A 24063-nucleotide genomic window follows, 5' to 3' on the forward strand; every position below is an offset into this window, starting at 1 on the left:
CCCCCCATCCCTGTGCAAATAATACTTCCACGCATTATTTACTTGTCCTCCTTTATTTCCAGTTTTTCCCTCATTCTTTTCCTTATTTTATTCTCCTCATTTGTAAGTGTAGGTCTTACCCTCCCGCTTCACTCTGCTAATAATACTTTCTATATTTTTCAGTTTGCCATTATTTTTTCCTGTTGTACTGCTTATTTTCCTAAACCACTAACAGCGAAGTGAGGTGCTGTTGCTTGCAGTTGCTTTTCTACCTCTAGTATAGCACGTTGTGGAGATGACTACTCTGAGCATTAGAGAACTACTTTTTTATGATCTACTTGTTCTGTCTCCTGGCTTCAGATTAAAGAAGCAGTCAATTGAAGAGTTTGTTACCCCAATGCTTAAGAGGTAGGGAAAATAATCATGTTGTTTTTATTACTTTCAAGCGCATCCCTTGGTCTGGGTGCCGTATATGTGCCTAGGAAAACATCACCCCCTGCGTTTTATCTTTTCATCATGTTTTCTGAATTGTTTTTTGTCATTTTTTATTTTTTCTTTTTAATTTATTTTTATATTATGGTAATTCATATTCAAGTTTACATATATGTATTACTTATTACTTTATTCTATTTAAAATTATTGTTAAGAAGCTAACTAACCACCCAAACCAACCCCACCTTCACCTGAAGTTTTAAGTGAGTTAGATTTTGAAACAACCACGTTGACCTACTGAAAGGCTCTCTGGAATCCCATCACATCTCCTTTAAAAAAAAAACACAACAATGTAAGTTTGTAATACACATTATATGGGCAGGAGCTTATGCTGACCTGTGTGAAAATGATGTCCTGTATTTTAACTTTGAATTTTAAAACTGCCTTAATTTTTGTTCAAGACCAGACATGCTGCGCTACTGCTAGACGCCAAAACTTCCTAATGCTTTTAGAAATCGTAATTATGTAACGTTTTAACTTTGTGTAAGAAAGGTTGTGTTAAAAGTAAGTATTCCGTTGTCCATTTCAAACACTCAAGTTGACTGAGGCCCACACAGTCAATCAGCTGACAGCAAAGCCTGCTGCCCTGGCTGCTGCTTTCAGTTAGAAAACCCTTCCAGCCTTCCTGTAACGTGTTCTGTTATGCATCCGATTTAGGTCTACATCCAGGGACTGTTCTTGGATGGAGCACAGTGGAACAGAGAAACTAAAAAGCTAGGAGATTATCTTCCAAAAACCCTCTACAATATGGTGCCTGTGGAGAGTATTACAATTTGTAACATTCCTATAGTATTGTGTGTGAACAAATCCTGTGGATTGAATGCCTAAGTGGCTACCTTAGAGTTACCCTGTTGCTCCCTTAAAAGTTAGTAGCATTGAATGAAGGAAGGAAGGGAAAGAACAGCAGCAACAATCTATGAAGGAAACCTTATTCTACTATATCAGAATACAAGATAACACAATATAATACAGTTTAATTGCAATTGAGACTATTAAATCAGACAAAATGTGTGAGTGAGTTCTCGGGACCGAGTCAAACCTGAAAAGCTTGAAACGAATAGGAAAGCACCTCCAGCACCCACCGCAAGGCAGTAAGATCTCGCCCCCCACCCAGAAGGGCTAGACCCTGTGACTTCTGTGATGTACATGGATAGGTACCTGCAATTGGGGCATTAACGCTTTAATGCGCCATACACTACCTGATGTTTTGATGTGGAATACTGAAACCCAAATAAACAAAAACCATAAAACCATGACAAGCAACTATAATTAACAACGGTACATTTGGTGTTGCCGATTTTGTTCAAGGAAGCCATCTGCTAAGACAAGATTGAGCAAGAAGCAGGTTTTCAGGCTCATCTGCCAAAAAACAAACACCTCTCTCAAAAATACTTAGGCCTAACCAAGAATGTTTCTCACCCTTCCATTTCTCCCCTCCCCCCCCCTTTTTTCTTTTTTTGAAAAGACAATGTGAAAAGGATTATTATTCTTTGCTGCAGATATGGTTAAAGCCCTGTAAGAAAGCAGACATTCCGCAATGATGCGGTTACCTGGCTCCAGTGTACAAGACCAGTGAGCGAAGAGGAATCCTGTCAACCACTGACCATTCCACCAACTTTGTCACTGCGAGGACCCTTCCTTCCAACAAACCGCAGGAACACTGGATCAAACGTTATTTTGTCAGCTTAATTCACAAACCTACTGCAACTACTTAGGGTTCCTTTGCTAGATCACCCATGAGGAACACATGTTGGTCCTGAATGGCTGTAATATCAAAAGGTAAGTCAACATACATATAAAAGTACTCATGAAAAAGCAAAAACCATTTTGCACGTTGCAATTCGTGATGTATAAAATACAGGATTGCGCATTAAAACCTCATGAAAGCCAGAAAGAGCATCTGCTCCTGCATTTGATCTTTTCCAGCTTTATAAAATTGAAAAAGTAATAATGATAACAAAAAGACCGATAGCTCGGCTGTATCTTATAGGATCATAATCACATTAGAAACCATAGACTCAACTGTTGACAGGAGAGGATTTTTTTATTAAAAAAATAATAATAATAATAATAATCACACTGAGTTTAGCACCAACAGTATTCCTAGGCATAATCACAGCAGATTGAGTGCAATGTGATCTACATCAAAATTCATATGGGATGTCACACTGTGACAGCATTTTAATATACAAATAACACGCCCTCCAACAAATAAAAGTTAGCTAAGACTCTGGATTTGGCAGAGTGGAATGTACAAACCGAGCAGAAATGTAGTGGAATTCAGATTGTCTGTAACGTGACTTATAGGTGTACCTGAGAATAATCTGAATTTCAGTATCAGTGGAAAACCTACAGACAAAGTCACAGGTGTCACACTGGCCTTCGTAAGTTGTAATAAATATGTTACAAAAGTATTTATTTATTACAAAGTTGCAATAAATAAATACAAAATGAAAGACAAACAACACATGTATTTAATGAAAAAAATCCACTACCTGCCTTGACGGATGGTGTTTTCCCTTGTCTGAAATCTGTCTCGAAAGGAAGGTGACTATTTTCCTATGCTGGCAGCGTATTAAGCTAAAACCATACTCTAACCAATAACAAAGGAAAAATGCTACCTGAAATAAACAATTTTTCATTTGAAATGTATTAAAAGAAATAAACTTACTAAATTGACCAAAACTTTGGTTAGACCACAAGGCCTCTTTACACTTGACAGAGTTGAGAAAAAATTACAATTAAGCATCAGTTTGGTAAACAGGCAACATAAGTTATCGAAGCTAAGATCCTCAGTAATTATCCCATGACTTAAGTCCCTTAGAAAATGGTACTCAGGGATGTACTGTGAGCACCGAGTAAATATGTGTCACCTAGGCACTTAGTGCTGCACAAATTTAGCAAACCAAAGCTTGTAACACTTGCTAATCTGGGTCCGACAGTAAATGTTTTTGGAGAGGAAAACTAATGAGCTGATGAGTTCTCAGCATCAAGTGGCCGTGTGTCTCAACTCTGTGTTTCGGCTTCTTCACCAAAGAAACGGCGTTATTATTTCAAACTGACCCTTAAGCCTACTTCCATGATTACGAGTGGAACTACAGAATCGACTTGTGCTCCTCAGCAACTCAGCGTATTTTTCCTTAATGACATAACAGTACAAGAAGAACTCGCTCCTGTGTGGCAGAATAACCATCTCAGCAAAATCTGAGATGGGACATGCTCCCAGCATGTCAAAGCCAAGAACTGTCAGTCTATCCTTACAAATTAGGTCATTTGCTTTTTAATTAAAAAAAAAAAAAAAACAAAAAAAAAACCAAAATCATTTAAAAAAAAAAAAAAAAAACACACAAAAACAGATATGAACAAACTAATTTACACTGGAAGTAGAAATCTTCTTAGCCTCAACCACAGAAACTGTTGGTGCCGCTACAACTGATATTGAGGCACTATTGAAACAGAGTAAGTAACCTTACATGCACGTGGCGTATTTTAGCCTTTGTGCCCTCATTCATTAACTAGCATGTTTGTTGTACTTCAACCTAGGAGAAAACATCCCAATTGCATTTTCCTACTATATCTAAGAACAAACACCAAACCAATTTTAGTCAAGAAAACACCATCAAAGTGATCCTCTACAGGACATCGTAGCACTTTGCGGCGTATATTGCAATGGCCTGCCTTCTTACACTTGAAGTTAAAATGAGGGAGTGCAGCTTACTGTTTTGGCCTTGTCTTTTTCCTAACATTTAAGGCTGCACAGCGGTTTCCTCTTATCTGCTTTCATTTTGATTTAATACTTCAGGTCACCACTTTGCAGAGGAACCAGCGCTACTCACGCAATCACCTACATACACACAGATAGAAGAAGATACATGTATAAATATATATATGTGTGTATACGTATATACATCTATATGTATATATGCCTGCTGCTTAAGACTTACGTGGTACTGAAAGCATACTCAGGTTCCTTTTATAGGTACGATTTTCAGCTGTAAAATTTTCTGGGTTCTGGTAAACCATGTAAGAAATGCTTTTTTCCTAAGCATGTCCATCCTTTGCTGTCTTTTTTTATATAAGCAAGCAGCACACTGAACTTAGCATTTATTTCTGGAATTTACTATTTCCCAATTGCCACTCAGTGGAGTTTGGAAGACGCTTTCGGGCCATCTCATCTGATTTGAATCGGAAAAATGCAGCAGATTATACACACAGAAATGAATTGGAGGTACTTGCCTAAGCAGTGCAAGCTGCTGCTTCTCCTCTAAGCTATGTGCATACAGTGAAACAGTGCAGACTCCAAGTCGTACAGTAATAACATAGTATCCACAGCGAAACCTGGAATACGGTCAAAACTGGATGTTAAGCACAATTTCATCACCAGCATGATGGCAAATCCAAGAAGCAGGCCTAGGTTCTGCATAATAAACCACCCCACCTGACAATAACCGTGCTCTTATCTCCGTCTCCATGAAGCATTTCTTGAAGCTAAAAAGAAAAGCAATTAAAATGAAGTTACTTCACATCTATTCTATTTAATCACTGACAGTTTTACAAGATGATATTAATGGATGAAGAATAAGCAATTGAGGTTTTAGTTACAAAAACAAGCCACTAATACATACTTGAAAGTATACCCAATTACTGTATTTAAGAAAAACGGTCTCAAACGCATCCTGTATTTACTAGGCCAATGAAAACTCTTCTGCACCAGGCGCTCCCACGGCTCTTCCTGGATCAGGCATCTAGCTGAACTTCCAATATCAGGGGCCAGTCCAGTATTCTCTCAGTCTGCTCTTTCAAGTTTGTTTACTCAATTAAAGGTAGCCACGTGGCTTTATAGACTCGGTCCGTTAACTCAGCCCTTTGTCTTGTTGTATGCGTTACGTGTATTCACACAGGTCTGGGAATAGTGAGGTTCATCGTGCACGCCACAGGTAATTCACGAAGAATTTCACAGACATCTATAGAAAGTTCTGAAAGCTGTGCCTGTTTCTCAACTGCAAGGAAAACATCAAATAGTACTGACAAAAGCGCTAAGTAAACGCAGACGTGGAAGACGTAAAAATAAATCTTCCAAAACACCTTACAGGACCACCAGGCAAGACTAAGGTAACTTAAAGCATTTCCTTTGTTTACCGTATGTTTTTGTCACTTCATTTATTTGTAAACCATTTTGAGAGTAAAATGAAACATTACCTAGATCAAACATAAACTTCAGTCAGTAGAGAGCAAAAGCCTTTATTGTAGCTCTTTTTAAAATAGACTATAACTGTTCTGGCTATTCCAAGTATCTGAATACGGTACAAACATAAACAAATTACCAGACCATCAGATCAGCTAAAATGATTCATTTATTGCCTGTTTGCTCTTGCCTTACCGTATTTCACAAAGATGCATAAACTCACAATTTGATCTAACAAAAATTTAAACGTAAAAAATACACACACCAGTATGTAAATTGCTCATCTCTGCTACAGACTACTGAACTTCTCAATTTATAGGCTCTCAATAGGACCTATTCCAGTGTCTGGGCATTAAGGCTAGTCCTGTCAATACAAACACGTCTTGCAGTTGAGAATTTATGGTTTCTTGCAGAGATGTGGGAAACAAGGAATACGACTTTTTTTATAATATGTTACATAACTATATATTATGTATTATAAATTATGTGTATATATAAAATCCATTCAAAAATACATAATATAAAGTATAAAATACATATAATTTTACAGTAAGAATAGAATTCAAGGCATCTTGACGTAAGTGACAGCAGAAGGTCATGGAGAGCCTTAAGGATTGAAGATTCCCTGAGTTGAGTTCAGGTTCTACCTCCTCTCAACTAAGAGAAAACTACATTTTAGAAACAGAAAAATATACCTAATTAGATGAACTTCCATCATACGCAGGAATACCGGAAGGTCAGTCACCCCTTAGTAGACTTCAGCTGACCTACAAAACAATTAATTACCGTTCCTGTTAGGTGTCAGAAAGCAGGGCCTTAGAGAGGAAAGCAGATTAAGGTGTCGTAAGAACACGAACTTGGTGCTGTTTCAGGTGTATCTCGCAGAGGCGCTCCTGCTCTTGTTTAGAGTCAAACTATATTGAACGCTAGCGTGCCTAAGAAAAAGGACCAAGAGTAAAAATACTGCAGAATAAAAACGTTGCCTTCCTTTATACATTCTTCAGTCAAAGTACATCAAGGAAAAAAAAAACAAAAAAAAAAACATGAGCACAGAACTTACAGGAAAGTAGCTGGTATCCAGTAACTATAGGCTATTGCAAGACATCTATATCTGCACGAGGAGTTATTCTCTACTATGCAGCCATTTGCCTCTGCGAGACAAGCACAGGTTTCGACATGATAAGCTAGCTCTCGAGAAAAAACTGCAACTGCAGCTATCTACTAGCTATTGGGAGGAGTATCACGACAGAACTTACACACACATGCATTTATTCGGTCTTTTGTAGGAAGTGCTGGTTTTATAAAATTCATTACCTAATTCATGGGGCAGCTTGTGACAAAATGCTGCTATATATGTACTAATTCCTCCTGTCAGACCAGCACTAAAAGCTGCTCCTGAAAGAATAAAGAAAGAAAAGATACAAATCCTATGTTACTGTATAATCAATGAATGTACAGATGTTGTAATTATGAAATATATCACAGCATTTGGCTAAGCAGCTATTATACACCAAAAGAGAATAGATAGAACGCTTACCTGTATCCTGGGCTTGCTATGAAACTCCAGGGAAGGAGATCTTCAGAAGAGATCCTTCCCTGCTGGTAGTCAGCTCTTAAATAGGTCTAGGAGAGGTGGAGCCAGGCTCCACTGGTGAATTGCCTTCACCTGTGCTCCTTTGGCTGACTCATTGCTCTCCTCAGGGGATCAGTAGGAGGCTCAGGCTGTGATTCAGCAGTTCCCAGACAGTTACTGTTCTCTAATCAGCAAGTTTCATCAACAGACTCACCACCTTTTCTTAAAACACGCGTGCTGATACTTTTTGATTGCACCGGAAGTACCCTGGTGGGCATTAACGCTGTGTACATTATTTAATTACCTAGCTCAACCAAACAGCAGAACCTGAAAAAAGAGAATGTGAAACAGAGACAGAAAGGCAAAAGGGGAAAACTGCACCACTGTTTACTTTGCATAGTTGTTTTTTTTTTTTCTTTTTTTTTTTTTCCTTCTTCTTCTTCAGCATAGGAGAAGGAATGACACAACAACTGGACTCACAGTACGTTAATTAGAAGTACTGCATACGTACTGTTATTAACAAAATGATATTATTGCAAATATTTACAATCCTAAGCAAATATAATTCTAAAGAATTTCTTGTTTCTTACTCTAAGGTAAATACTGACACCCAAACAACCACCAACATGTGTATTTCGGGTACTCCTCAATCCCTAAGGAATTTTCTCTGTACCTATCTCAATTTGACAGAGATCGCTACTGTCGCTGATATTAAGATAGTAATCTCGGTGGAAACAGACAATAGAGCAGAGATTATCAGAGCTGATGACCTTTTAATGCCTGCAGTGATTTAACAGTGCCGGTAGCCTTGGGAGACAGGGAGATCTGCCCTGTGATCGCTTATGAAATACTACCCAAGTTACTCAAGGTAAGAAACTGCTGAGAAACGCTGATTGGTTTTGCTTACCTATTGCTAAGCCATCGCCGAAGTTGTGAATGCCACCTCCCGTGATTACCGTCTGTATAATCAAAGAATAGTAGCATGTTATAATCACAAAATAAACAAGAGAGTTAGGCAAAGTAGACTATGATAACAAAAAAGAATAAATGGAGGACTTACCCCTATCCTGGGCTCACCACAAAACACCAGCAGAGGCAATCTCCAGAAGTGATCCTTCCCCTCTGGTAGCCAGCTCTTAAATAGGTCTAGGAGGGGTGGAGCCTGGCTGCACCCCTTTGGGCAGCACAGCTGAATTGCCTTCACCTGTTCTCCTCTGGCTGACTCATGGCTTGCCTCAGGTGATCAATCAGAGGTTCAGGCCGTAACTCAGCAGTTCCCATACACCAAGACTCTCCATTATGTTTATCGACAGAAATTATTTTTGCTTGGCCTTCTCAGCCAAACGGTAACTGGTCAGAGACTGGAATCTCTGAAATGTCACAGATTATACTCCTTCGGGTCACGCATGTTAGTTTTCACTGGGGCTGAGCTAGCTTCACCGGAAAACTCCTCCCAGAACCAGAGAGTCACGGTCGCCCAAAACCCTGACTGCCTCAGAAGTCTGAGAACCGCTAGCGGGGCGTATCAGGAAGCATTTGCAGCGCTCTCAGATCTTAGAAAAACAAAATAATATATTATATATAGCGCAGGGAAAGCCTAACAAGTCTTATTAACAGCGATTTACGTAACAGCAGCGCAACTGCACGAGAGGTGACGTGCTACGTGCCAGAAGTTACGTGTCGTTACTGCGAATCTCACAGTCAGAAAAAACGCCGAAAATAAATGCCTACCTGCAAGGGGTTGGAGCTGAAGCCAGTCAGCATCTGGTCTATTATTTAGTTTCTGATCTGAAGGTTTCCTTCCAATTGGCGATGCTTCACTCTGCTTAGTCTCGCACCATTTCTGCTTACTCTGCAACAGGAAAGATTTAATGTCTGATTTATAGAGGGATGTTGGTGGAAATAAATTGAAATACTGCCAAAAATCTTAGAAAAGACACACGATTTCACTCTTTTTAATGGAGTACAATGTGACGAAGAATGCTGTAACAGCCAAGAAACACACGTATGCTCATCGTACTTGCTTCGTTCAAGACGACAGGCATATAGCAAGAACAACCCCTATTCTGTCCAATTTTAAATCATCGACTCCTACAGCTTCCTCATATTTTCCATTAGATAACAGTCTGCTACTTTCCTGTCTGCAGCCCGTACGACAGCCAGCGTGGATTTGCCAAAGCGGCCTAAGGGATTTAACTGACTGCCCCCGTAGGCAACAGACGTGGTGTCCAGAGGGGAACAGCAGAAGCTTGTTTTCTAAGGGCTGTGTTGTCAGCAAATCCGTCTCTTTGCAGTCTCCCTTACGCTGGATTCTGCACAACTCGCCCCTTCCTCAGGTCTTGAATTATTAATTAAGTTGAAAAGTCATCCCTGTCTCTTTTTCAGATTGGGCAGTATGGGGCGCAGAGGAAAATAGATGCCTTTGTTTTTTTTTTTCCTAACTGAAATGTCACAGGCTTTTGCTACTGATGTCCCTGTTTATGTGTGTGGAGAGTTTAATAGGCTGTCCTTTGCCTCCCAGCAGACCCGGTTCTTTTCTGTTCCCTCGGTGCTTTCCAGCCAGTAGAAGAAGTTTTAGACCAGATGAACTTTGGGATGGAGACTGTCCCTGCTCCATTCTTACGATGGACTCTTTATTGACCTCCCTGGGGAAGCATCTGATCAGGGGGATCTTCTACCCACCCTACAAGAAAAGAGGTGGTGGATGAGGGATCCCCATGGGCACAGAGGGAAACACAAGCATAGCAAGGAGGCACTGGGCTGGTTGGTTTCCTCTTGCTCTGACCAAGCTGTCAGTGCGTGGTGTGAACAGAAAGCTCCTGATTTTCTATCAGGTATCCTATGTGTGAGCAGTGAGCGTGAGGACCTCGGGAAGGTTGGGGAACCCAACACCTGCAACACGGTGCTGCTGGTTCAGGGAAATTCGGCCCCGTGGGACTGCTGCTCCCCCCCTTCATCCCTTCCTCAAGCTGGTGTGGGCCGTTTGCAGGCAGGTTTCCTTTGGCCTCTGCCCTCCTGCTGTTTTTCCCTCTCAACGCGAGTATGAATGTGCTGCGGACTCATGGAGCTGGAAGGTGAGTCTGGGCAGAGGAGGTGGCTGGGGACCCCACAGAGGCCGTTCTTCCTGGGCAACCACAGTGACCTCTGCTGTCACCAAGCAAGTCTGAGCACTTGTGCTCTACTGCAGAGGAGAGGTTTTATTCCAGCTCACCCTGGAGGTCCTCTATAATATACTGAGCACTGTACCTTGCAGAAATTCTCATTTGTGGTCATGTCCCGTATGCTGCTGGACTTGAAAAATGCAGCTCCTGGTATTTGAAGAAAAGCCTCCAGCTGTGCTGGAATGTGGCAGTGTCCTCGGAGGCCCCTCCGTTAGCCCTTAGCAGCAGCCCCAGCCACAAATGAGGCAGGGGAGGAAATGAGTTTGCAATGATGTGTTTTTCAGACGTGGTGAAGCCTGTGCTGGTGGCAGCCACAAGAAGAGCTGTCTGGTGGTTTCCAGGACTGTCTGCACTCAGAGAAAGGTAGAAATCTGAAGTTTCTGTTGTTAGCAGTGGTATAGAAATGTCCTGGACAAGCAACAAGCACAACCCCAGGGCTTCAGGGCCGTTTCTGCTGGTACAAGCTGCTACAGTGCAGCTTGTCGCTTCTTTGGCAAGGACCCTGGCCTGGAAATCGGGAGGTTGGGATGTATTTGGCAGCTCTGGCATCGGCTTGCTGAGAGGCTCAGACAGCTTTTACCTGCCCCCTACTTTCAATACAAAGCCCCTTTGGTTCTAACCCTCGCCCCAACCCTTATTCCTCAAAATTAGTCCCAAGATACCATTTGAAAGTACAATATTCAAATAATAGCTTCTAAAATATCTCCTCTCCTCCTCTTTTTTCTTTATTAACAGCTGTAGAGTATTTCTAATGTGACGGGAAACATCCTCCGTTGTTCCTCCTCTATATTTGACTGAAATGAAGCTGCCCGCCTGCGCAGTGGTACCCACCTCTGCTATTCTGGGCCCTGTGCAATTTGGAGAGTGACAACTTACCTTAACTATTGGAGCATCGACCGCTTCACCAAGTTCTCCCGGGCGTTGCGGTCCCTGCTTCCTGCCACGGCTCCTGATTCCTGCATGGAAACCATCACCGATACCAAGCGGGTGGAGAGGGCGGCCTTTCATAGAATCGTAGCCTTCAGGTAAGGCTGATTTGTCTCTATTTAGTGTTACGCCATATTAAGCACGTATTCATTAACTGCAGTTCATTTTCCTTGGCTTGACAGGACTCTGGGGTGCCACAACTCTTGTTTGAAACAAACCACCACTGTGGCATTCCTTGCAGCTAATGACAGGGAAGCTCAAACCTGGCAACTGCTACCTTAAAAAGTAATAGAAAAAGGAAACAAAACCCCTGGGAAAGCTGTGCATACATAGCAAAGGAGGAGCAATGGGCATGCAAATATCACGGTAAACTGCTTCATAGGGCACCCGATTAAGTGATATAAAGAAAGCATCCAGCCCGTGTGTTTCCCAGCTCCTGCAGTGCTGCACGGACCGTGAGTGTGCACAGGAAGGTGTCTGAACACCTTCCGTGTGCCAGCAAGGCTTGGCACCTGATGCCTTCAGCCGTGGTTCAGCTGCTGGGGAAGGAGTGGCAGTGCTGTGCTCCCCAGCTCCGTGTTGACCTGAAGGAGAGAGGCAGAGAAACGGAGGAGATGGCATGTGGTGAAAGAGATCGGCTGGCTTGTCGTGCAGCACAGCCCTCCTGCCCTCCCCAGTCCTGCTCCCTGTCTTGCCAGGAGTGCACTCGGGTAGAAAGGTCTGAAAAATCAGGACAGTTTCTATTCTATGGGAACAAAAGGTTTCCTTTGTTGTAATTCCTCTGTTCAGCTCTGCACAGGGCTCTCGCGTGGGGCCCTGCAACACGTGTCCTGCATAATGGGGACAAAAGCAGATTACTGCGGGGATGCCTGAAAGGGAGCCGTGACTTGTTCCCTTGGTGCTGCGATCTTGTTTGCAGGCTGAGCTTTGCAGGGAGCAATTCATACAGGCTTCTTTTGCATTATAATAGCAAGGATTTTTCTTGGCAGAAAAAAAAAAAGCACAAAATAGGGGAGAGGGTGAGGTGAGGATTTATCACAGAGATGAACATAGCCTTGCCTGAAACAATTTATGCTGTTTAGGCCGTTTATGCTAAATGAAACGATCAGTTCCTGCTTCCCAAACGTTGCCTCCCAGTGCCGTGGGCCTGATTCAGCACAGCAGCTTGATGTGAAGGGTTGGGGGTTCAGAGGCAGCCTTAGACTCATTTTGCTGCTGGCCCACGATAGGAAGGAGCAGGGTGCGGGGCCAGCAGCTGGGCTCTGCTAAGACTTGGCTGCTGCACATCTCCACTTGGTAGTTGGTTGGTAGTGGTTTTTTTGGCAAATATTTGGGAAAAATTATCACGTTTAACTCACGTTTAATACCTCTTTTGCTTCTGCAGTCCTCTTGCTACCTGCTTGTGCTCTCGGCACCTCTGCTGCCACTCTGGTGGCCTCCAGCAACTGCCACTGTGTTGTACACAACAGAAACATCGGGGTGAGTATGCACAACTGTTTGGCACCAGGAAGTGTTGGCTGTCCCCTGAAGTGAAGGGCCATTCAGGTTAATCTCTCACACCCCCGTCGTGTCGTGATGCCCATCTCATGTGTTCTCCATCTGCCTGTGTTTCTGCGTGGTTGCTGAGTAAGGAGCAAAGGCTTGAGATGTTGGGTGGCTTGGCCTTCTTTCTGGGAAGCCTTCAAACTCAGTTTTGCTGAAGGAAGGAGCAGACTGAGAGAACCGTCGATCCCCTCTTAGGGGCAAGAGGGAAGGAGCAGGGACGCGGTCACAGTGGCTCCGCTGTCCTCAGAACCTGCCTGGGATGTCTGTGCAGGAGCTAAAACAACTCTATGCCCCGCTCAAATCACGTCACTGAATTTTCAAAGGGCTCAATAAAATGTTTTGGTTGACTTAATCCAAAATGCTCCTGGCGTTTTCGCTGGCCAACATCTAGTTACTGTGTCACGAGAGTGACTGGGGAAGATGTGCTTCCAGCGCAGCTTTTTTTGTACCAAATTGCCAGCATGGAGGGCTCGGACCACAGATCCACCTTTCAGGTAAGGCCTCACCCACAGCCACTCACAGCACTGTTCCCAGCCGGTTCCTGCCCTGGTACCTCTTTTTCCACCCCTCTCCCCACAGAAGCTTCTCCTGGGACTCTTGTTCTACCCACGCTGCTTATTTTACATGCTTTCCCCAGACGGCCTTGCCTTTGCAGGCAGGCATGCTTTCTGCACTGCTCACAAAGGCTCACTGCACTTTTAACTGTAGAACAAATGAAAAAAATGTTACAGCATTGCATCCTCACTGTTAAACCTACACATATGTACACACCAGAGTCTCATGCATTGCCCATCCTGGAGCCCAGCGCTGCGCTAAGCCTCCTGGAGACCCCTATGGTCACTGTGTCCCACCGTGTCCCCAGGTGGGATCCTGGAAGGTTGGCAGGAGCCAGCGGCTGAGGCTGTCAGTGGGGACAGGCAGAGGCCTGCAGCAGTGGCTGCATTGCACAGCCTGCATCTGCTGTGGGATGGGCAAATGAAGTTGAGGAAGTATTAGGAGCAGATGATGGCAACCAAAGGGGAGCTCATTGGTTGTCCTTCACTTTTTTTGACTTTTCAAGCTTCAGGCAGCAACTTCCAAAATTCTTCCTGAGCCGATCAGAGCACTGATAAAGGGAACACCTTCAGCCGCTGTGAATGCAGCCACCTCGAGTGGCTGGGTTTATTATCACCCGATGGGTTTTAATTGATGCTTTCTGCTTGTTTTAAATGGGATAGTCTCTTCTTAGTAGCTTTTGGTTGTATGATTGCAAACTGAGAAGAGACCTCGGTGAGTTTAGGGCTGATCCACCGTTACTGAAACAGTAGAATCAAATTCCCCTGCCTGCTGGATGCTGGGCCTTAAAGCAGGGATGCAGGCAAGTGCAGAAATCAGCAGCTCTGCCTGCTGAGCTCCGTGCGTGGGGCTGCAGCTCAGGGCTGGTGGGACAAAGCTGCTGTGCAGGCTGTTCAGCTGTGCTGCTGAACATGCAAGGTACAGGAGGTCTGCAGGAGCGGGCCTTAGCAGTAAGTTAGGATTCAGATTGTTTTTTTTCTTTTATTTTTTACTTATTTGTTCATTTTTTATTGATTTCGTTTTCATTTATTTTTATTTTAAAGTTTTTAATCTAGTGTTTTATTCTTTTAATTTTAAATTTAGTTTTATTTTCTTTTTAATGTCACTTATTTTTTTAATTTTATATTATTATTTTATCTTTTATTTTTTATTTATTTTTAATTTTTAAATGTTTATTTTTTGTTAATTTATTTCTATTTTTTGTTATTTCCTTTTTATTTTACTTTTTTTATTTTTATTTATTTCATTTTTAATTTTTCTTTTATTTTTAATTTATTTTCATTTCTATTTACTTTTATTTTCATATTTATTCTTAGGTTTTTATTTTTGTTTTTATTTACTTTGTATTATTTTATTGCTTTTATTATTTTTATTATTTACTAATTATTATTTAATAATTATTTTTATCATTATTTATTTAATTCCTTTTTATTTCTTTTTATTTTTTCATTTATTTTAAATTTTTATTTATTTATTCCCTTTTTATTTTTCCATTTTTTATTTTTATTTTCATTTTTTGTTTACTTTTTATTTTTTTCATTTTTATTTTTATTTCCTTTCTATTTTTTGTCTTTATTTTTAGTTGCTCTTAATTTATTTTTATTTTAATTTTTTATTTTTCATTTATTTTTATTTCGTTTTTCATTTTGTGTAATTCATTTTTATTATTTTACTTCTTTTATTATTTTTTATTTTTTTCTTTTCTATTTCCTTCTTATTTTTTGTTTTTCATTAGTATTTTTATTTCCTTTTTATTGTTTTGTTTTTAATTTCCTTTTTATTTCTTTTTATTTTTTCATTTATTTTTAATTTTGTTTTTATTTTTCCATTTTTCATTTTTTATTTTTATTTCCTTTTTATTTTTCTTTATTTTTATTTCTTAATTTATTTTTATTTCTTTTAATTTTTTATTTTTCATTTATTATTTTTATTTCATTTTTCATTTTGCTTTTAAATTCATTTTTATTATTTTACTTCTTTTTATTATTTTTTATTTTTTTCTTTTGTATTTCTTTATTTTTTATTTTTCATTAGTATTTTTATTCCCTTTTCATTATTTTATTGTTTTTAATTTCCTTTTTATTTTTTATTTCTTCATTTATTTTTATTTATTTATTCATTTTTATTTTTTCATTTTTGATTATTTCCTTTTTTAAATTGACTTTTTATTTTTCATTATTTTTATTTCCTTTTTATTTTTCGTCTTTATTTTTAGTTGTTAATTTTTTTTATTTTATTTTTCATTTTTTTAAATTCATTTTTATTATTTTACTTCCTTTTTATTTTTTTCTTTTCTATTTCCTCCTTATCTTTTTCTTTTTCGTTAGTATTTTTATTTCCTTTTATTATTTTTCATTTTTTTATTTTTCACTTTATTTTTATTTATTTCCTTTTAATTTTTAAGACTTTCTTTTATTCATTTTCCGTTATTTTCTTTTGTATTTCATAGTATAATTTTATAATAGTTTATCATATTTTATCATATTTTATAAATACTTAAATATTTTATAATATTTTATATGCTATATTTTACTTCTTAGGTTCTGTTTCATATGTTCTAAACCGCACGCAGGCACCTGAATAATTCCCACCTACTCCATGGCAGGCAGGCTGACCCCCCTGCAGCTGTCAGTGCAGCACGAAGCTGCTTGCAGGAGCTCAGGTGCGCTTTTCAGTACAGCTCACACACCCGAACCTGAGCCTTGCAGAGGTGAGTGGCAGTGGGCTCTAATTAGCACTGTTTCACTGGAAAATAGCTGCCAGATTAACATTTTTCTTTTGCCCAGGAAATAAAACCTTCTTGGGGACACCGAACGCGGCGGTGGGGGGCTGCGTGCAGCGGGCCCGGTGCTGGGGTGCCCCTTTATAGGGCCGTGCCTTTGGGGGCGCTGCTTTCGGGGTCCTTTACCGCCTCCCAGCAGCCCCCTCCGTGTTGCTGGGGATGCTCAACCCCCTGCCAAGAAACTCCACGCGCACACGGAGGAGTTTTGTTTCATATTTTATTGAATTTCATTTATATTAAATTAAAAATATATTTCTGACAGATTCATGTAACAAAAAGGCAGAACAGTTTTCAAATTGTTCAGCTGGGATGAGCGCGGGTCGATGCAAGGTGGGTCGCAGTCTACATTTGCCTTAACGAACAGATTAAGCTCTACCCCAAGGGCCATGAGGAGAAACGTGGGACTGCACACGGGGGGGCAAAGTATAACCACACACAGAGAAGGTCTGCAGGCTTCTCCCCAGCCTCCAAACAAGACAGAAGGGGAGGGAAGGAAAAAAGAGAAAGAAAACAAACGAGAAACCGTGAAAAGAAGGGAAATTATGCTAAAATATGTACCTAATATTAACCCAGGTCAGTGTCTTAACAGTGCGTAATCCTCAACAGCTAAAATATGAGAAAGGAAAGGTTAAAGTAACGTTACGCCACACACAACTGGCATACCCTACTGTGTAAGCAAGTGCAGAAAGTCTGAACACACCACAATAGTGCTAAAACACAGAATCCCACAGAATGACAAAAATGGTATTTCTAACCAAAACCAGAGGGTGGGAGGGGAAGAAAGAAAAGGGGAAGGAGCGCGTAAATCACAAGCAAATTACCTATATACAAATCAACCCTAAGGACGATTATGTTCCAAATAATGGTGACCACAAGGAAAATAAAAGCAACATTATCCTTATTTACAAATGCAACTAGCTGTGTCTTTAACAAGCTATAAAAATACTATTCACATTTTCAAAGTAACATACAGTAGTTTTTGTATTTTTCTGTTTTTGTTTCAGAAAGGCAGCTAACTCTGAATGCATCGCTTTGCACGAAATGAGCGTCTTCCCTGACAAACCGGTGCTCCTCTTCTTCTGAAGGTGCTTCTAAGGCAGAACTACTGTGCCATGATCTCTTCACGCTGTTAGAACCCAGAGAACTGCCCCAAAACCAGAGTCCCCTCACCCCTACCTCCACCTCTCCCTGCAGGGCTGTGCCCCCCTGGCAGGAGTGGTGCTGCTCCTGCAACTCCTCCCAGCTGGGGCCCAGTCTCGTTGCCCTCCCAGTTTGGGAAGGTGAGCTTTGCCCTACAGAACACGTAATTCGAGGACTGCAAGGACAGCAAACGTATTTTGGGTATCTCTGTTTCTACCGAGAGACTGCTTTCCCCCTCCATTTCCCCTCTTTACCCTAGGGTTGCTACCTCTGTAGAAACTCCAGCTTACCATGCTGGGGAAATGTCAAAAACTGGGCAGAAGAAAAACCAAACCAAAAGGTGAAAACCATTGTGAATAATGTTACAAATGCACACCCATTTCCAACGCTGAAATGCTATTAAAAACCGTGTTCTCAATCATCTGCATTCTCAGTATGCCCCACCATGAGAAGGCGAGGACCCAGCAACTTCCTTCTGCCCCATCTCCAAAGGAACGCTGCCTTGAGTGCATTCAAAGTTAGCTACCCCTTACACAGCTGCTCAGTATTAATCGACCCATTTAACAGCAGTACCAGCTTATGCTACATATGTCGTATTACCTTACCTCAAAGGAACGGCGTACGTATCTACATTTATAAAATACCATTCACAGTTTATTACTGTGGTTATCCCAAAAGGGTTTAGTCTTCGGAGCGCTATGGACATAATAGGGCGTTTTTATCCCTAAGAGGGCTCACAGCCTAGGCAGGGCACGGGGACAGAGGTGCTGCCATCAGCAGGGTGCACCTTAGCCCTGGTGGTTCCATCCATGACACTTTCGGAGCACAATCTCATGGCTTTATTTTTTTTTTCTGGGGGAGAGAGGAACGGGGATGCATCTATTCACACGGCCTAACGCCTTACAAATCTACAAAATTCCTCTTTACCAAGATTCAAAACTCTCTAATTATAAAGTAGCGCTAACTATTCACACTTCCTAACAGGGATTATGTCCTTAGCTTCCTCCTCAGCTCAGCACAGACCTCCCCCCACCAGCTGGGCTCACCACTTCAACCTTCCTCTGTGTTTCAGAAAGTGCCACTGCCATCAGTCATACTTCACAGATCCCAGAGGATCCCCTGCCTTGTCCCAGCCTACGAACAGATACCAGCCCTGGCCGTGGGACAAATGGAGATGCCTTACCTTCAGCCTTACCTTCCGGTCATCTCTGTGACAGCAGCGAGCCCCCTCACAGCGTCAGATACTAAATCTGAGTGGTGCAGGGTGACCATGTGCTTCAATAAAGTGACTCGCGTGTCCCCCTTCATTCTTGGGCATTTGAGAGTCGCTTCAAACCACGGAACATTGTTATTTATTCCTGATTTGAAAACCCCACTTTAATGGTGGCCACTTCTACCTGCATAACACTTAGCAAAAGGCCAAAAATAAAAACGAGGGCATGTTCTGAGCAGCTGAGGCTGCCCTCGTGGACAGCCGTGCTTCTTTGTGTGTGAGGAAATGTAGTACTGCAGCCCTCCAGCCCCTGCCTGTGTGCAGCCCTGGCTTGTGGAAGTGGCATTGGAACCCAAATCCTGCATGTGTAACAACAGATGAGCTGTTCTGTCAGCAGCAGAGATCTACAATCCAGAATAATGGAAACACTACAAGTGACAGATCTAGAAATGAGCAGGTGTACAGTCTTTTTTATATTATTGCAAGTCAAAACATCTCTTACAAACAATAGCAGAAGAGAACTCCGGGTGACGCTGCCTGTTCTGAGGTGATGGTCTTTAAGAGCCCAAGAGGTCACTGATCACCCGAGGCTTGCTTAGTCCTTGTTAAAGCCTATTTTCTACAGGTCCCCCTTGAGCTCAAGAGCCTTCAAAAGAGATGAACACCTACCTGAGCTTGCACCCAGCTCTCGACTGGCAATAAGCACTGGATCCCCTCTGCGTGCACGGGCCCCAGCACCAATTAGACAGCAGCCCTGCACGCGCTATTTCGGGGCTCCTCCTCACTGTCCCAGAGGACCACACGAAATGAGCTCATTGTATACGGTTCCTGCACTCTGGACTGCATTTCCACCAAGTGGTGGGATCCAGGGTCAGTGCAACCATTTTTTGTTCTGTAGCAGGAGAAACATCTCTGAGCTGAGCTTAGGGTACCTGGAGCACATCCATGTGATGCTTCCAATCGCTGCTATGCACTCAAGACAAGTCGTGAATACTCCACTGCATCTAAGCAAACGGTCATACACGTTTAACTCCTCAGCTATTTTGCAAAAAAAAACAAAAACAAAATTAATATTTATTTGAGCAATCAATGAGGTGCAGCTTCCACTTCTGTCAGAACTAGCCCTCAGCTCGGCAGGTAACACCTAAGATGATCACTGCAAGAGAGAAGGTGAAAACCAGCTCTTGCTCTCCTTCGTTTAGCGTTTTTACCTTAGACAAAGGCTGATGGAGGTATCTGCTCTTGAGAAGCAGTGCACTGCTTTTCTTTTGTACATGAGCAAAAGGAAAACATCTACCAAGAGGTGTCTGCCCATGAAAAACCCACGGGAGCTGATGCTGGTGCGTATAGATACCACTGTAGAACCAGAGAATTAATCAGAGATGGAGAAAATAATTCTGCCAATGCTCACCTACAGCTTTGTGCTGACAAAATGCACTTTGTGTGTGGATAGCCCTCAGTGCCAGGTGACGGCCTGCCCCAAGGGCTGCCTCCATCCAAGGAACGCTGCGTTTCCACGCTACCAAGTGCATCTTACCCACAAACAACGATTACAGTGAATAAATAATTCAAGCTACGTAAGAAATGCTAAAGAACACTGTTATTTACATTTTGTTTCTTTCTAACACCGGTCCTACTTACTTTATTACCAGAGGAACAAACAGGTCTCCACCTTCCATGAGCAGCTGTCTGATTTTGGAGACGTGCGTCCCTCTCCCCCCATCGCTTTCATGTGCCCCTCTCTGAATTCATGCACGAGCAGTACAGCCATTGTTCTTCTCCATTGGGAGTTACTCTGTTGTATGACCTGCTCAGGGATAAACTGACCACCCCTTCCCCCGCTGCTCCATCTGCCTACAGCACCTAAGCTGCTTACATGCTTCGGTACTGTCACCAGCAAACCTTCCAGGAGCAGGGTCCCCAGGACGGCATGTGCCATCTTCTGTTTCCCATCACAATCAGAATGCTACAGATGGTGCCGGAAGGAGACACAGTCTTTGAGCTATGTGACGCTCCCTAATCACTCATCTCACCTCAGTGGTGTGCTGGTCAGTTGCTCTGTTCTCATCTGGCCCAGCATCTCCCTTCAGTAGCTCTGAAGAGCCCCACGCGGCACCCTGCAGCTGGAGGTGAGCTTGGCTGGCTCAAGCAGGGCTGGGCACACGTGGCACAGGAGCAGGCTGTTGGCAAAACCGTCCCTGGCTCAGCAATCACACGTTTCCTTTCCACCACCAAGCACCCAGCTCTGAAAACTCCTCCTACCTTTTGTCAGGCTGCCCCCGAGCCACCAGGACTGCAGTCAGTATTGCAAGCTGTGTTCATAGGCAGGATGGTGGAGGAACTAGATACAATTTCCAGAGCACTGGTTGTTGCTGGTTTTGTTGCCAGATTACCCCAAAGATCTTGACATTAATAGTACTGAAGTGCATAAACTGAAATACTGCCCTCCACCAGGTATTACTCTCCCTTTCTAAAAGCCTTAATGAGACACAGACACCTCTTTACAGGTACCTAATGCAACCTCAAGATTTTCAGCGGGAACCAGGCACACAAATGCTCACACAGGACGTGTTGGCGCACCAGGAACAAGCCATCAGCAGCACTGCTCCACCCCTCCCAGCTCCATCTGCTAACGCGTCCTAAACAGCGGCTGATGGTTCCTTCCCAACAGGAGGAGGGGTGTGCAGGTTTCTACCTAAAAACTGAGGCTAATGAACGCGGAACCCAGTGCAGGGAGGCCAACTCGTACCTGTTTACATTTTGGGACTGAAAGCTCTGTGAGTCATGCGCATTTTGACTTAGCAAACATCATGTACACTGTGTTCTGTGACAGAGTAATCTTCCTGTTAGAAAAAAGCATTCCGTACTGTGCTGCACGCCGGAGCAAGGCATTCTCCTCCTTGGATCCCTTCCAGGGCTTGCTCTGCTGTCCTTCACGTGGCAGCGGTAAGAGCTGGCTGCTCTGTCACTGTGTTCTCTGAAACAGTCAATGCAACGCCTCTCCGAACTGGTGGACATTTTACCAAAGACTTGATATGCTTCATTTTGGCATTTCCACAGTCATCCTTTACATATAATTCACTTTTTTTAATTTAAAATTATTATTTTGTATTTTGCTGGTCACTTCCATATTGCTTCATTCAAAATCCAGAAAACAGTTCAAATAAAATCAGAGCTTAAGTGCAAACTAACTTTCCAGTGAACTTCTATGTGCGTTTTCTCCAGTCCAGTGTCTTTCTTTCTTCCAGTTTCAAGGACGCTTCCCGCCAGCACCCCACAGAGAGCTGGGCTGACTCCGTGACCCACAGTGAACTCTCCAGTGCTCCGTCTCGTCCTCAGCATTGCCTGACAGCATCCCCAACCACCTTCGTGATCCCAAAGAAGAAAAAGAGGGAAGAGTGTATTTGCGTTTATGTACCTATGGTCGGCAGGTATAAAACAGGAAAACGGAGCCTTTTACGTACAAATCTTGATTTCTTGGCCTGTCCTTTCCGGTTCAAGAAGAACACGCGGGGGGTGGGGGCTTTGTTACTCATTTCTGAAAGGATTTTTCTGTTTAAAACATTTGTCCTGTTGGCACATATACAAAAATGGTCACGTCAAGCACCAGTTCTGAGCTGGAGTCTCTGCGGTTAGGAAGTGGCACAAAATGATGATGTAGCTCTCAGAACAAGGACTGCGCCAGCTCTCAGAGTCACATCATCATTTCTGGGAAAGCCACGATGAAGATCTGAACGATTATGAAAAGCCAAGTTAGCCATTTTCAGTTGCTGGGATAGAAAGTATTAGAGAAAGAAACTGGATTCTCAATCTCAATTACTGTGCTATTACACATGATATAAAAATTGTCCATTTTTCCCCCTAATGGAAACTGCATTGAGATTTCCAGGAATGCTGTACAGACTCATCAGTTCCTCCTGAGAGAGACAGCCTCTCTGTGGCTTCCCCTACGGCGTCTGGGTGGAATCACTGAGACTAGCTTGACAGCAGGCAACACTGCCACGGATTTTCTGTACTGTCTGGTTTCTCTGACCACCTGCCCCTCAGATCTGCGGAAGGCGAGAAACACCAGCTGTACACTCCTCCTCTCCGTCTCCTTCCTTCCTTCCTTCTTTTCCGGTTCCCAACCCAATCCGCAAATGACTCCAAGACATCCTTTCACTTGGAAATAGCAAAAATGAGTGAACTGGCAAGAAGAGGAAGCTCGTGGGAGGAAAAAAGGGGAGTAGGGAAGGGAGAAGGAGGAAAAGAGAAAGAGTGAGGCAGCTAGAAGGGGTTGCCTTTCCACTTCTGTAAGACCGCGGTTACTACACCACTGTGTTCCGGTGTCTGTAGGGTGGCGGGGGCAGCACAGTGCCAGGCTTCAGGGAGAACTCGGAGAGGTATTCGGGATTCTCTGCCACAATGGGCCGGATCCGTCCGTTCTGTTTGTAAAAGTATTTTGTGCTGTACTCTTGCAGGTAGTCCGGGTGCTGGAGAGTGCTTCGTGGGGGCAGGCTGTGATTCCAGTAGTCTGGGTTGTCAAAGGCCTTCTTGGCTTTCTCTGGCAAATTGTTCTTCACGTACTCAGCGTTTTCCAAGGTGTTTGCAAAAGTGTTGAGGTACAATGGCTCATTCACGTACTCATCCTCTGCTTTGGGCTGCCCGTTCGGAGCGTTGTGATACTCTGGGTTATCCACAGCTTGCAGATCTCCGTTCTTTCGCCGAGAGACAAATGGGTTCTCTTCCACTGGATTCAGGTAATCTAAGGAAAGATAAAAAAATCAATCAACAACGATTGAGAGAAGAGCATCCACATAACGAGCCCTCTTGTTATGTTACCATCAGGCTCAGACTAGTGCCTCCTTCCACCCAGCCGTTCCTAGAACTCCGGGTGATATCAGGCACCACATGTGTTGAACACACTCTCTTGCTAAAAGAGGACTTAAACAGGCAGTATGGGCTAAAATAAAGAGCTGGGACCCTGGGAAACAGTGACTCATGGCTGCACAGCTGAAAACTGAACTGCAGCTCGCGCTGAACCGCAGCCAATGCCTCATCTGATCCTGGCCTTCCTGCTGGAGCATGAACTACAGGGCCGAACACACAGAGCTGCTCCTGTCCCTGTGGATGACTGTGCAACCTTGGATGTATCAGTCAAACCCTCTGCTCCACAGCTGTTCTATTCAGAAAGCTCCCCAGAAATCTTAGTTAGCCCTTGGGGATGGTTTTTGTGCAGAGAGACTTAACTGAAGACAGCTTCATTTCTAATAGAACAATCTGCCTGATTAAAAACCTTCCATCCTTGAAGGACAAAGGGCCTTGAAGCATTATGAAAAGTAATTCAAGTGAGTCCTGGAAAGGGTACAAGAGAGTCTTAACATTAGCTCTAGAACAGTTGGCACGGGTTACAGTGGCTACAAAACATTTGCTGTGGTTCAACACCACAAAAAGGTGTGGCTTGGTTGCAGAAAGGTTTGAAGGTACCTAGGAAGGAGATAAGAAAGATGGGAAGGGAAAAGAAACAAAGAT

General features: G+C 42.7%; 1 protein-coding gene and 1 long non-coding RNA gene across 7 annotated transcripts in view; one reads left to right on the forward strand and one right to left on the reverse strand.

The window, feature by feature from the left end:
* The first annotated feature begins 354 nt into the window (after positions 1–354).
* On the forward strand, positions 355–21721 carry LOC122182069. 2 transcript variants are annotated; one of them, XR_006179696.1, is made up of 10 exons: positions 355–387; positions 1971–2250; positions 5373–5583; positions 7920–8097; positions 10064–10303; positions 10675–10753; positions 11126–11415; positions 12702–12796; positions 15958–16127; positions 17204–21721. It is a non-coding gene; the product is annotated as an uncharacterized LOC122182069 (long non-coding RNA). The 2 variants fall into 2 exon arrangements; XR_006179695.1 differs by having other exon boundaries at positions 10064–10753.
* The window catches only part of ERBB4 (erb-b2 receptor tyrosine kinase 4), a 503190-nt gene continuing 495529 nt past the window's right edge, over positions 16403–24063 (reverse strand). For all 5 annotated transcript variants that reach the window (XM_042875078.1, XM_042875077.1, XM_042875080.1 and 2 more), the window contains one exon: positions 16403–23296. In XM_042875078.1, the coding sequence (XP_042731012.1) occupies positions 22860–23296 (437 nt within the window). In that variant the 3' untranslated portion in view covers positions 16403–22859. The remainder of the gene's footprint in view (positions 23297–24063) is intronic.

Source organism: Lagopus leucura, unplaced genomic scaffold (genome assembly GCF_019238085.1).
Source record: "Lagopus leucura isolate 7727_CA_CO unplaced genomic scaffold, USGS_WTPT01 Super-Scaffold_100012, whole genome shotgun sequence".
Classification (NCBI taxonomy): Eukaryota; Metazoa; Chordata; class Aves; order Galliformes; family Phasianidae; genus Lagopus; species Lagopus leucura.